A 14243-nucleotide genomic window follows, 5' to 3' on the forward strand; every position below is an offset into this window, starting at 1 on the left:
GGACCAATAAAAGGATAATGACCCATAATAGCAAAAAGCTAAAAATGGGATTTCAGTTGTCTCCTGGAATTAAAGGTTGTAGCGATGCTGTTAAAGGCAAGCTGTTCTCTGTTCCCTGCTGCTCCTTGTGTCAGCATCACCAAGTCTAATAAATTCTTACCTTTTTCTGCCAGGCTAGCAAGGCAGGAGAAAATGGAGTTGCCAGTGGATTGAGACAAAAGCAGGGTGGTGGCAGGGAACTGTGATGAGTTAGAAGTTCCAAGGTCTACAGGGATCATCCCTAAGGACGAGCTCTCACTGACAGTGGAATAAAGCTGTATGGAAATGGGTTTTTTTGCTATTCACTGTTCACAATTCTTGCCTCCCACTTTCTCTGCTATTCCAGCTTACTGCAGCACCAGGGGACAGAGGATGGGAAGCCTTCCCTGCATTTTCTCTTTGGGAAGCAGTTCCATATCAAAAAAAAATCTTTGCTTCTGCCTTGTGGAGGGAATTTCAGAGCCAGTTGTTTGTGGGTACATGTTATAAATATGAAATAGATGCACTGCAGCATGTCTTGAAAGAACGACAGATCGTGGCATTAAATGCATCATCACAACAGTCTTATTTCCACCTGAGTTTGTGATTGCATCTGTCTGGACACCTGAATAGGTTTCCATGGGGGACTGATTGTGCTTCTATTTTGCATTCTGATCTATGTGGTGAAGTTTTGCAGTAGTTATTAAGCATGCACGATCCTAGCGTTTGTTCAACATCTATTCTTAGTGCTCTTCTGAGGAGTAAACCCTGCCTGCCCCGGGGACTGCAGGTCCTGGAGGTCCTCTCTTCTACATGACCCCAATTAGGCAGACACTGCCCTAAGTGAGTCAATAATCCTGCAGGCCTAGCAAATAAAATGCAATTCCCCCTTTCATGAAAGCAAAGTAAAATAAGTATTTCTGTAAGCCGATCTGTGTTCATCCTTCTCCCTCCTCATGTCATGCTGCACCTTATTCCTTCCGTTTGGTGGTCCTTGTTAATGTTTACTGTGTTTTTTTTCTGACAGTTTCTCTTTCCTCTGTGAATTTACCCTGTTCTGTTGTTTACCTCTCTGCTTCCATTATGTCCAAGCTCTGTCTCTCTCAAAACCAGTCTCTGAAGATCAGGCCAAGCTTCTGCTGCATCTGGCAGTATTAGGGGTTTTTTTAAGTCTTGGTCCCACACACAGCAACCTGTTAACCCCAGCTTGTCCTGTTTCCACCCTGTGTGCCACTCAGAAAGCTACTTTTTTTACAGATAACCGTGAGTCTCCCCAGTTTACTTTCCCTAGGAGGAGCACACCTGAGCTGTGGGGATGCTGTGGCTGATGGGCTGCTCTCTCATGTTGGGCATTGCTGCACTTGGGCTGGTTTGTGGATGCAAATGCTGGTGCTCACAGTCATGAACACTCCCTGCTGCTGAGCCACAGCCAGCCTGGATACCTGGTTCAGTCGTGATGCTGTTCCCACAGAGACACACTGTGTTTTAGTGAGAAGTGTCAGCCTCCCCCAGTTCTGCAAATGTGGGTAATCACTACAAGCCACTGGGTCTTTCCTGTGTGCTGCAGATTGGCTGTGGATAGTGTGGGTTTGCCTTCTCCATCCAGACACTTCTCTTTGGCCCTGGTGTGTGCTGGGTTGAGAGCTGTGACATGCCCAAGTCCACCCAAGGGGCACAGCCACTGTTTTCTCCACTTCTGGTCTCTATTCACTGTGCTGTGACTCACCTGGCCCTTCAGAAAACTTGCTGGAATGCTAAACAAGCAGAATATTTTTTCAATTTTAAATCAACTGCCTCATCCTCATGTATTTTTCCAGATGAATACAACTGTAGTACATAGTGTTGCCAGTCTGAAAATACCAATTCTGTCTGAAGAAACATCTGTCCTACTGCTGCAATCATCCTGCCTGTTTTCTTGTCAGATAGTGAGTGCTAACCAGGTGTGTCTGACAGATACCTGTCTGTGAGCACTCCAAGAAACCCCTCAGCTGATTCAGGCACTGCTGTCACCTCAGTGAGGGTGGGCTCAGCCTGGCCAAGTGTGGAGTGATGCTGTGCACTGTGATGGGCAGTGCTGCGGGATGCTGTGGGCAGTGCTTCAGGGGACCTGCAAGCCTCATCCTTCAGATGTAAGATAAGATCCTAAAGATCTGACTGCTTTGGGTCATTAAAAACCTCACAACAGCTTTTCTTTTCTTTTTATGAGGAATAACAGAAGGGTGCCAGCCCTCTCTTGCTGCCCCCGTGACACTCCCCGTGCCAGTGCAGAGCTCCATCCCAGCAGCTCACGTGGCCTGGTGCAGTGTGACCTGGCTCCCTGGGGAATGGTGCAGGCTCATCCCCCAGGGCACGCTGCCTCCTGCTCTCTTGACACAGCATAATGTGTTTGCCAATCATGCTGGTCACACTAGTAACTGAAGGTTCATTTATCTGAAGTGGTTTAGCACAACTGAAGGACTTAAACTTCCTTTATTCACCAATCTACCTTAATCTTAGGGATTGAGAATGATAATTCCCTCGCTGCTGGCTTTCATCAGACTGAACCTCATTCAATTATCTTTCACGTCTCTTGATCTGAAACTACAAGCCTTAGAAGTTGCCTTTTCCTCTAAATCTGTGGCTCTAAAAGACTGGAGTGGTCCTGACAGTCCAGACACTACCTTCTCTCTTTCACTAACTCTTGCTTCAGTCTTGCTTTTGTACTCTACTGTTTTATATCATGGCAAATGGTCCATATTGTCATCTTGCTCTCTTGATGTTGTCCAGCATTTCATTATTGGCTGTTGAGGCTGCCTCTGCAGATTGAATTGATGACTTGGGATCCACAAATGATACCAAGTGACGGCCTCATGATCTTTCTCCTGAGTTTCAACTGCCAGTTCCAGGTTCAGCATCTCAACAGCACCAGTGGGCAAATTTCCAGAGACACCATGCCTTTTCTGATGGAAAAACCTTGAAAAGGGTTGGCCAGCTAGCACACCTGAAAATCCAAAACCTGCATTGGGACTATGGGACTACAGTATGCAATGCATTATTTTCTTTTAAAAAATCCCATATTTTTATCTTTTTTTTTTTTTTTTTTTTTTTTTTTTATCCTAAGAAGGAGGGCAGCAGGCAGACCTGCCAGGCCAAGCAAACACAGATGTGTGCTGTTCCTGGCAAGGGCTCAGTGACTGCAAGGGACACGAGCTCCATCTCACTAGGTCTGTTTTCTCTGCGTTCATATTCCCTGACTGGATTTAAGAAAGATGTGTACAAAGAAATGGGGAAGCTCTGACACTGCAATTATTTCATTAGTCTTGGGTTTTCAAATCTCACCCTTCCTGTTTAGCAGGTTTTCAGAAGTTTCTTCTGAGGATTCCCTCTACCCTGACTCTGTATAGCCCCAAGGCTGCTCCATTATTTCTAGTAATCACTGTTTTTTGTAATCAGTCACTTTTGTAAGTGTGGTTACATATGTGTGTCTATACTCACAGACACTAAATACATTCTACCAACCAGACAATTTCCTAAAAGTTGAAAGAGGGATGAGGAGTTGGTGAAGTGAACTTTGCTATTGAATCAAAGAACCATAGAATGGTTTGGGTTGGAAGGGGCCTTAAAGATCACCTAGTTCCAACCCCATGGGCAGGGGCACCTTTCACTGGACCAGGTTTCTCAGAGCTACATCCAGTCTGGCTTTGAACTCCTCCAGGGGTGGGGCATCTACAACTTCTCTGGGTAAAAAGGAGATGGAAGAAACCCAAGAAAGATTGAAGAGATGGAATAAATGGCTTTGTGCCTGAAAGTTATAATTTTCAGAATCATTTATACTGAGCACCAGCCCCAAAGAAAGGCAGATATAAAAAATGAGATGCAGTGATGACCTTTTTCAGCTGTGGTGACAACTATAAATCAGGCTGCAAATTCTCATCAGCTCACTGGACAGAATTCATTATAGACAGAAGCTGCTGCACTGCTTTCTGTCTTTGATTGAGGTATGTCCCATTTAAATAAATGCTTTTTCACTGGAACAAATCACACATTTCAAAACAGAAGTCCAGGAATATTATTCATTGATTCTTTTGAGGACTAAGACCAGCTAAACCTCACAGTGTTTTGCTTGGAATATAATGCAGATCAATTTGTTCTTCTCTTAAGCAGACCAATTTTCTGTTCATTAATTCAGATGCTGTGTTGATGGCTTGTATTGAATATAATAGCAAGATTTACAGCCCTAACAAACCAGCACTGCTTCATTTATTCTTCCTTATGCATTCCAGATATACATGCAGCAGATTAGCACCTGATTTTAAACGTGTTACACTTTAACAAATAATGGGAAAGTGTGTTGTCTCCTGCTTCCAGCCATGGAGCAACTTTTATGTAATCTTCTTCCAGTTTCACAGTTTATTAAAACATTATGTTTTTTTGGAGCATAGGGAACAATAAAATTTAGTAGCAATGCCATTATGGGCAGTAATGTAACTTCCATCAGTTCCTGTGATGCTCAAGAAACAGGTCCACAGACTCATTAGATTAATAAGCTACTATACCTGTGTACTGAACTTTGAGCTGAAGTTTCATTGCTTTTTTTTTTCCCCCCCTGTAATTAGGCGATATCCTGAGAGGCTTACAGTTATCCAAATGATTTGCTGGACATATTTAAAATGTGTTTTTTCTGTCTAGTACATAGTGTGTAATTGGAAAACATTCTGTGTTGTTGACACTGGGTGATTATTAAAGCAGTCATCCTTTCCAAAATGTCTGATAATTAGGTAATACTCTGTCTCTCAGTTTAGTTTTTCTTGTTATTTGTGGAATACCTGCAAATAAAAATTTGGACTGTATAATTTCCTCATATAAAAATGATTCCTCAACCTTCATGGCCTCAAGATATAAAGACAAGTTGTGTAGGAGGCAATAATACCTTTTCTTGTGTTACTTTGTAAATTGTTGGTAAAAACACATTTCTTCAGGATCTGGACACAGGAACTGGAAGTTAGAGTTGTAAATAAGCTGGTGCTGGATCAGACCTTAGAGATTGTCTCCTCTGGTATATAGCCAAGGACAAGGGCAAATGTTTAGGGAAGACTAAAAAGCAGGTGAGTTTCTCAAGATGATGATTCACGATATGCTTCTAGTCCCTCACAATGGCAGGTTCGAGGGCTTCCTGAAAAGCATTTCCCTTCTAGGCTCATAATCTTTGATGGATTTTTCTTCCATTTATCTAATTCTTTTTTTTTTGATCCACCAGCAGCCTTGGCACCCACTCTACTCTGGGACTGTGACTTCAACAGATTGTTTGCCTTCAGCATGAAGAAATAATCCCTTTTATTTGTGTTGAACCTGACACTGACTGATGTCATCTGGTGCTCCCCAGTATTTATTTTAGAAAAGTCAGGGAATGAGCATCCATTATTTATCTTCTCCATACTGCTTATGACTTTTTTGACTTCTGTCCCAATTCTGTTCAATCAGTCTGTTCCCAGGTCTAAGAATCTTAGTTTGTTCAGCCATAGATTCTGTGAAGGAATGTTTAAAAGACAAATGCAAGTCTTAATCTAATTTGGATACTTGATTTTTATCCAGGGACAATGGTACTGATAAAATTTGTTAAAATAAAAAAAAAAAGAGATTCTTTGAGAACTTTACCTATGAGTCTGAAGGGGTGTTGCTCTGATTTGGACACTGAGAATCATGAAGTCTCTAAAACTTTGTGGTTTGGAGATAATCATCAGTATTGCAGCAACCATTCGGCCTCACAGGTTAGGATTCTTCCCAATCTCAGAGCATTTTGTTTTTTCCTTCACTTACGTGTAAATCTGTGATATGGAGGAGGAGACTTTTTACTGATAGCAGTAAGTAGAGCGTAGAAGCTTTTTATGTGCACTTCCAGAGCATTTCATGAAGGAATGACTGTGATGAGGATTGTCATCACCAGCTTGGAAACTAAAGACTGAAAGCTGAACGAGGAGTGTGCTAGGTCTGTACATCAAAGTTTTGAAAGTCTCGAGACCTGATGTTGTCTTCAGCAGGTTACCCCAAGCTGGGCAGTGCACACCTCTGAGGTTACACTGAGTTGGATCTGTATTTGTACAAACCCTGGAGAATTAAAACTCAACTTTGACTCATCCCAGGGCAACCCATGAATAATGTAAACCATTCACATGTCCCTGACACTTATGGGATGCACCATGGCAGTCTCTCTGGGGTAGCCACAGTGAGGGTAGGCAATGAGGAATTGTTTCCCCAACTGAAACTCGAAGCAGAAGTTTAGTAGGATCCATCAGTTCTCAATCTCAATTTAGCCAGGTTGCAAAAAAGCCATAACCCCAGTCCTGTGCCCAGAAAAGCTGCTGACTCTTTTAATGGCAGCGTGCTTGGAGCTTATGTTTTATTTGTAGGGCAGTGCACGTAAGCAGTGATCAAACTTGACCTTCAGTTTATGACATCCCTTTATTATTGTAATTATTTTTCATCCTGAACCTTTGACTTGCCACCTAACCCTTGTCTGGAGTACCTTTCACATGTCTGTCCCAGCCCTTCTGTCAAGTATGTTGTGAGCTTTGAGAGCTGGACACTGTCCTCCCACTGTGCAGCAGCTACCAGAGGGATTCTTGTCCTCGTCCAGATGTCTTGAGAGCTGGAGTAGCCCCAAAGTGCAATAGAGACAAGCTGATCTGTCTTTTTTTTCATGTGAAAATCATGATTTCTTTACATGCATCTCCTCTGGTAAAAGTTGGCAAAACAAATGTCAGAGTTGGAATAACTGCACAATATCAGTCTGGACAATATTAGGTTCCAGAATCTGCTTTATAGAGGGTGATTTTTGCCTTTCTCTTCCTAGGCTTATTAAACTCCTACAGAGACTGTGGATCTTGGAAACCTTTAAGCCTAAGGAATGCTTTCTGACCTTGTCTTTTTCTACACTAAAAATATACCAAGCTGTATATGTACATTCAAAACAGGTCACTCTCTTGCATTCAGGTACAAGAAAGTGTGACAAATTAAACACATGACAAATGCTAACCACGTTATTCGATGACTCTCCTGAAAGCCACTTTTATCAATGGCTGTTTTAAAAATAATCTGTGTTCTTCAGAAGGAAGTTCCCAGCAGTTCTTTCGGTCCAAGTCCGTAATAAGGTTGCACACAAACAAACAATTTCAGATTTCCTTAATGTTCTTTTGTTTTCCTCCTTGCAGATACTGAATTCATTTATAGAAACCGGAATGGCACAGTGATTCTGAGGAATGTCGAAACTAACACCTCAACAATATTAATAGAAAACAAAAAAATTGTAAGTATTTTCTGTAATGAGTAGTTGAATTTCACAGTCCTCTTGCAGCTGGATCAGTAAAGCAGAAAATGACTTGGGTTTCAACTCTTTGTATTGTCAAGGAGAAGCAATACACTGGTAATACTATGGGCTATGCAGTGATGGATAATGTGAGATTGAACTCCAGCTTTTATTATTATCCTGCAAGCTCAGTTTCTCTCATGCTACTGGAAAGTATCATATAGATATTTGAAGCTAGTGTTGCATATCATATATAATTGAAAGATGCATAATTCTCATCTTTGCATGTTTAATATAGATGACAATTGATATCATTTACTGTTGGTTGTCATTCTCTCATTCCTCCATGCAAATACTTGTCTTTTAATCTGTGTGTTTGCTGATTTTTCTTGTCTAATGGTTGAAATGTAATTTCAGTGTTGTTTAGGACTAGTGTCGAGGAATGGATATCGAGTTGTGTATGAGAGAAACCCTAAGAAATTATTTCAAAATATATTAGTAGGTGGCAGAGTACTACTTAGAGTGATAAAAGTGGTTTGCAGCATTGTTTTCTGTAGTAGATGAACCCAGAATTGTGACAGAAGTTAGTATATTAGTTGTATTAATTATTTTTTAATGAGACAAAGAATTTATCACTGAATTATTATTGCAGGACCTAACCTTAAACTTCAAATTTTACATTTAATCTTTAACCTTTGATACATCAAATAAGCAATCCTCTTTTACCTTTTCTTACAATTCTGATAAGAGTAAAGGCATGAGCTGGCTTCCTTTAATGTCAAGGTCTGTTGAAGTCAAACTGCTTCCATTTTGACTCCGTTTATTCCACTGGGTTTTTTTCAATTTTTGCCATTTGTGAGAAAAGCACAGTGCTACAAGATAATCCTACATTTTCCTGATATTGCCTCCCTACTGCCTGTTCTACCCTGGTTCCTCTGCCCTCTCAGTCTATAAATCTGCAGTTCACCTTCATTAATCCAGGAAGTCCCAACGCAAGAGCTGCTATTACACCTCACCCAGACACATTGTCTATTTACTCTTCATTCACAGCCCTGGGTCAGAAAACTTTTGCAAAACTGGCATGTTTTCATTAGTATAACGTGCAGGTTATATAAAATCTCCCTTCATCCTGACACTTCTGGCTCTCACACTCCCCCCTGTACCTACCCCATCCTGATCCATGCTGGGTCATCGGCCCGTTAGATCGCTCAGAGAGGTCGTGGATTCCCCATCCCTGGAAACATTCAGTGTCAGGTTGGACAGGGCTCTGAGCAACCTCTTCTAGTGGAAGGTCTCCCTGTTTATTACACAGAGTCGAACTAGATGATAGTATGACCAGTTCCTTCCACCTTTGGCCATTCCCTGGGCTCCTCCCACACCACATCCAGCATTACTGGCCCTGGGGAGGACTCTCCCAGTAGGGTACTCTGTATTTCTCTGCAGCTCAAATTCCCCATTTCCCCGCAGCCCAAATTCCCCTTTCCATTTTGCTCTATGGGAATCTTTCAAGGACTTACATCTAATGTGTTAGGAGAGAGTGAGGTTTAAAAGGCAGTGAGTGGATGAGTGACGTGTGAGTGCCACCTCTCTTTGACCTTGGTGCCATCTGTGCCAGCAATGTACTGTATTGAAACACACTGGCAAGGAGAAATGGCTTCACTGTACAAATGAAAAGTGGAGCAGGAAAAAGGTGACTCCTGACAAGTCGGAGATATTTTGGCATCTCTTCTTGCTAGCAAGACTTACAGCGCTGCTTTTAGCAGAACTCAGGTCAGGGTGCACCTGGAAAGCCTTATCACCACAGCATCCCAAAGACTTTTAACTGGGGAAAATGGAATCATTTTCCTCGGTGTTGTCTTAATTGGGAGAGGTAGTGGTGTCTCTAATACTAATTTGCTCCAGAAGCTGTTTATTGTTTGCCATTGCCTGCACCGGACAGAGGATACAGGGAATGAGAAGGAATTAATGAATTTCCATTTATCAGAGTTTTCTTCTAACTACTGGCTACAGCTGCCACCTCACCAGCCACTTTACAGTGAGAGAAAATTCTGATTTTTTGAGATATCTGCGTGCTCTGAGTCACAACGCATTTAGTCTTTCTCCTATGTGGGTATATAGGTATATAACATTTCTGGTGTTTGAAAAAAGATATGATATTTTATTTTCCAAGACACTTACTTTGGCACTATTTTTTATTCTTAGAGAGATGGTCATAATAATTAATTCTAGATGTCATTAGCTTGAAAAAAAAACACATGTATTTCAATGTTTTATTTATTTTCTAGGTCTCCCTAAAGGCAATCCGATATGAAGTATCACCTGACCGGGAATATGCACTCTTTGCTTTTGATGTTGAACCAGTAAGTAAATTAGATTTGATTTCAAAATACACAGCCAGTGGCAAACTTTTTTTTTTTTTTCACTTGTATGCCAGCAAGATGATACTTTAAATTAATTGCTTCCTATGAAACAAAGTAAGAAACCCCCTCACTTAGCAATTCTGAGAGCATGTCACACTGCCATCTAGTAGAGGAGAAAGGTATAAATTAGACCGTAGAGGAAACACTGTCATTGCCAGGATTTTATAGTCTTTGGGAGGGGGACTGTAAGGACATGTCTTTGCTACAAGTATTTCTATTCCTCTTTTGTGATTTTTTTTTCCACTGTGCCTTTTTCAGTCACCCTATAAATTTCTTCCCCAGAACAAAAAGCTACTGTCAGTGTCTCCCACAACTGAAATAATGCATTAATTATGGTGTCACCATTCCCAGTGCTGCAGTTAGGGTTGAGCTATCACTTTCATTATAAATCCTTTTCTTCAGAGGTTCAGGTATAAATCATTCGTAAAAAATCACCATTAGGTTGCTACTAAGTTCTAGATTACAGTGAATTTTCTACCAAACTTCAAAAGTGAAAAATGTAATGAGTCATTTTTAAATGATGACCAAAGAATCAAACATGGGTGAAGACATTCTTCTGCATGAATAATATTTATGTTCTTCTTCAATTCTGCTGGTATAAGGCCTGAAATGTTTGAATGATAGCTACGCTGTTCTTCTTGGATGAACTATAAGCCCTATACATTTGGTTTCCATAATCTAGAATTGCACCAATTCCTCAAAATGAAACTATAATTCTTTTTTCCATAATGTAAATAAAATTTCAGCTGCTAACCAAAGGAAATTTGTCAATCCTTTAGGTAGTAGATGTTGTGGCTCTGTTGCTCATCTGATTTCTCTGCTATCATCTTTGGAGTTATTCCTGACTCAGTACTGTAAAAGCCCAGAGAACCATGCCTGGTGTTAGAAAATGTTAAAATAAAACTGTATCAGAAACTTTGGGAATAATTCATAATAATTTTTTTCCTGGGAAATTACAGCTGGTCTGACTTCACTTACCTGAAGCTTATCAGAGTTCTAGACAGAGATGGATGTTGAAGCGTTAATTCTAAACATGGGGAAGACAGCCTAAGGGCCACTGAGCAAGCAGAGCCTTTTCTTAAAAGCCCCTCACCTTGTGAGCCAGAGATGTTTTGCAAAATTCAGTTCTTTTAGTGGAAATTGGCCTTTGGCTTTGGCTTTGGCAGCCCTGTGCCAACACTGCCCAGATGCCCTGTGCAAGCCGGGAGAGCCCCCAGGAGAAAGGGCATCTTCAGCTCCTCTGAGAATGACAGAAGAACATCTATAATAACAAAAAGTATAATAAGATTACAAAAAAATTCATCTCTAAAAAGTTCTAATGATGAGTTCACTTTTTATTCTCAGCCTTTATCCACTGAAAGGGCTGCCCACTCAGAAAATCTGCAAGAAGCAAAGTTATAGGGGCTTTTGTGACTTTGTGTCCAACCTATAGAGGAGTGCTTGGTGTAGGCATTGTGGGAGAAGGGGGATGGAGATGGGAATTGAAAGGGATGGTATGGATGCATTTCCCCTGCATCCTCCTCTCTGCTAGTGAGTGCTTGCAGACCTGTGAGTCTGAGGTACAGGCAAGTGTGTTTGTGGTCCTTGAGATGCCTGGCTGGAGAAGACAGAGCAACACACAACCATGTGCCCCTTTCCTCACACCACATCTTCTTCCAGAGAGGAAAACCCAAGATGGAAAGCGGAAATCATGACCTTTGGGAAGATTTCAAGGGGTAACATATGTGATTCAGTGTAAGAGAACGTTGAAAATTGTTCAAGTATTCATATATAGCAAGAGTTCCTGAGCACAAGTCCTATGAGGAGAGGCTGAAGGAGCTGGGGTTGTTTAGTCTGGAGAAGAGAAGGCTTAGAGGTGACCTCATCACTCTCTTCAACTACCTGAAGGGAGGTTATAGCCAGGTGGGGGTTGGTCTCTTCTCCCAGACAACCAACAATAGGACAAGGGGACATGGGCTCAAGCTTTGCCAGGGGAGGTTTAGGTTAGATGTTAGGAAGAAATTCTTTACAGAGAGGGTAATCAGGCATTGGAACGGCCTACCCAGAGAGGTGGTGGATTCACCATCCCTGGAGGTTTTTAAAAAGAGATTGGATGTGGCCCTTAGTGCCATGTTATAGTAATTGGAGTTGGATCAGGAGTTGGACTTGGTGATCTTGAAGGTCTTTTCCAACCCAATCTATTCTATGATTCTATGATTCTGTGAGATAGTGATCTGAAGCAAAATAAAACAAAACAAAACCCCCTCTTTTTTTCCTCTAAGACCCATGTTTATGGAGAAAACAAAGTTTCTTGGTTTACTTTATTTGTTTGTGGTTTTCTTTGAAGATGAAGCATACTAATGAAAAGGTAGTTAGATTCATTCTTGATTATTGCATTCTTAAGCCATGATGGGTGGCTCTTTGAGTACTAAAGTAGCAATAACTGTTAAATTACTTCTTCAGCTTTCTTCTCACTTGGTATGCAGACTGTGGCTACAAATAATTGCATCCTAGTTAGCTTTTCACATTTTCTGCATTCTTGGACAAAATTCAAATTATGCTGTTTTCTGCAACACAAGAAATTGATTAGTAAAGCTGTGGGCAGTTGTCCTTGTTGCAAAGTCAAAAGGAAATTTCAGGAGATATATTGGCAAAGGACATGCCTTTAAAGATTAATTCTACAATTTCAAAAAGGGAATGTCTTGTAATTATTGTGCACTTATTTTACAGGTGTCAGAAAGAGGTTGTTTGGGGGGTTTTTTACCATTTGTAAGTGTGATGTGCTGCCTTTTAATTTTTTGTGGATATAAATGTTTTCATCATTTTTGTACACAGTGCAGTTGTGTTGTATTTTACATACGTGCATAATATCTTAATATGCATAAAGTGAATTAATCATTTATCTGAATTCTGACATGAATGGATTCAGTCTCTGATTTTAATACTAGCTAGGAATAAACAAAATGCAAGAACACAGTGTGTCACTCCACTGAAGTGGAATATTTTTAAGAAAAGTGCTACAAAGTCATTTCCTGCCAATAATAGTTTCTTCGATGGTTTTTCTATTTATTTGCACAGAAGCATCTCTGCTCAGTGTTGGTCTGGGTAACAGCACTGACACCCACACTGGAATAACACGACACTGAACTGAACTGACAGACAGCTATTTTGCAAAGCCACTGAGGCAACTAATATGTATTTTCCTGCTGTATCCCTTCCTCATCTTAAAGGATAATGAATTAAAGCATGTTCCTTAAAATATATTTCTCCCAGGAGGCCTGGCAGACAGCTGCAAGACTGGCGTGGGTACACTGTGGCTAGTCGGGCTGTCAGGTCTCATTGTAAATGATTTTTTGCAGTGCTTATATTTACAGAAGTTTAATCTTTCAGGCAGCAATATTCTGGGTAAGCCTTGTGCTAATAGGGAGCTTTTCTAACCTTGAACAAGGAAGATTTGTTCTTTTTCTGGAAAGGTCACAGGGAAGGCACCAGGCTTCTTTGCCTTCAAATACTCCTGAGGTTTTTCTGTTGTGTGTTTTTTCTTTCTTTACACTAAAGCAAGGTGCAACCTGAGGCTGAAACAACAGGGTGAAGTTTGGGGGAAACATCAGAGAGTAAATACATCTGTAAAGAAGCTTTGATTTCAAATCATCCTTCACCAAAACAAGTGCACGGGGCTCTGATATGGGGTTTAGTCACCCCAAAACACGTGGACAAATGGGGGTTGGCCGCAGCATCTCAGCAGAAAGGGTGCAGAGGGTCAGGGCTGTCTCTGGTGGTTTCAGGACAAAGCCACTCCTGCCCAGCACGTGGCTCCACCAGAACTGCTGGGCAAGCTCCCTGCTCCCTTCGTGCCTCCCAGGGAGATACAGAGCTCTGTGGGCTGGAATCACCTCTGTGCTTCTCCACGGTCTCCAAAAGGGATATCTGAAACAGCCAAGTGACAGAACACCTCTTAAATCCTGTAGCACTTCTGTGGGGGATTGTGGCAGAGTAAGAGTAAAGATGAGTGAGAAAACCCCTCGTGAGGCTTTCTGTGGCAGAGTTATGAGTGGAGTTTGTGTAATGAAATAAAAGAAATGGAGGAAATACGTGAGAAGTGATTCTGTTGAGTGACATAGTGAGACATTAAATAGGGAATATTTTATTGCCTTTATTATGAATAAATGTTGTCATCAGACAAGAGAAGAAGATTCATCATCTCCAATTTACTGATCCATTACTGTGTTTGTGCTAGTTAACAGCAAATACACACAGATATCCTGGCTGATTAGTATGAACCAAACTGCAAAGGTATCTGAAAAAAGTTAGGGCTTAAAGACTTTTGCAGCTCACATTTTACAGCAGATGCTGTTACTTATTTTGCAGTTAAAAAAATGCTCTTTTATAGTTCTGAAGGCTGCAAAGAATTAACTGTTGTAATTAGAACAGATACAACTGTTATTTTTTAGAGTAGTTCATGTGGTGAGTTGAGTATTTCTATTCTCCCTGACTCTTGCCACGCCTCTAACAGGAGTGGTGGTACCAAAGAGACCTTCAAAAAG

General features: G+C 41.1%; 1 protein-coding gene across 1 annotated transcript in view; it reads left to right on the forward strand.

The window, feature by feature from the left end:
* DPP6 (dipeptidyl peptidase like 6) overlaps nt 1–14243 on the forward strand; it is a 245207-nt gene that overhangs the window by 101250 nt on the left and 129714 nt on the right. The window contains exons 4-5 of the mRNA XM_027879778.1: nt 7206–7300; nt 9586–9660. Coding sequence (XP_027735579.1) covers nt 7206–7300; nt 9586–9660 — 170 coding nt within the window. The remainder of the gene's footprint in view (nt 1–7205; nt 7301–9585; nt 9661–14243) is intronic.

Source organism: Empidonax traillii, unplaced genomic scaffold, assembly GCF_003031625.1.
Source record: "Empidonax traillii isolate 1590-97213 ecotype Southwest subspecies unplaced genomic scaffold, ASM303162v1 scaffold58:size1836614, whole genome shotgun sequence".
Lineage (NCBI taxonomy): Eukaryota > Metazoa > Chordata > Aves > Passeriformes > Tyrannidae > Empidonax > Empidonax traillii.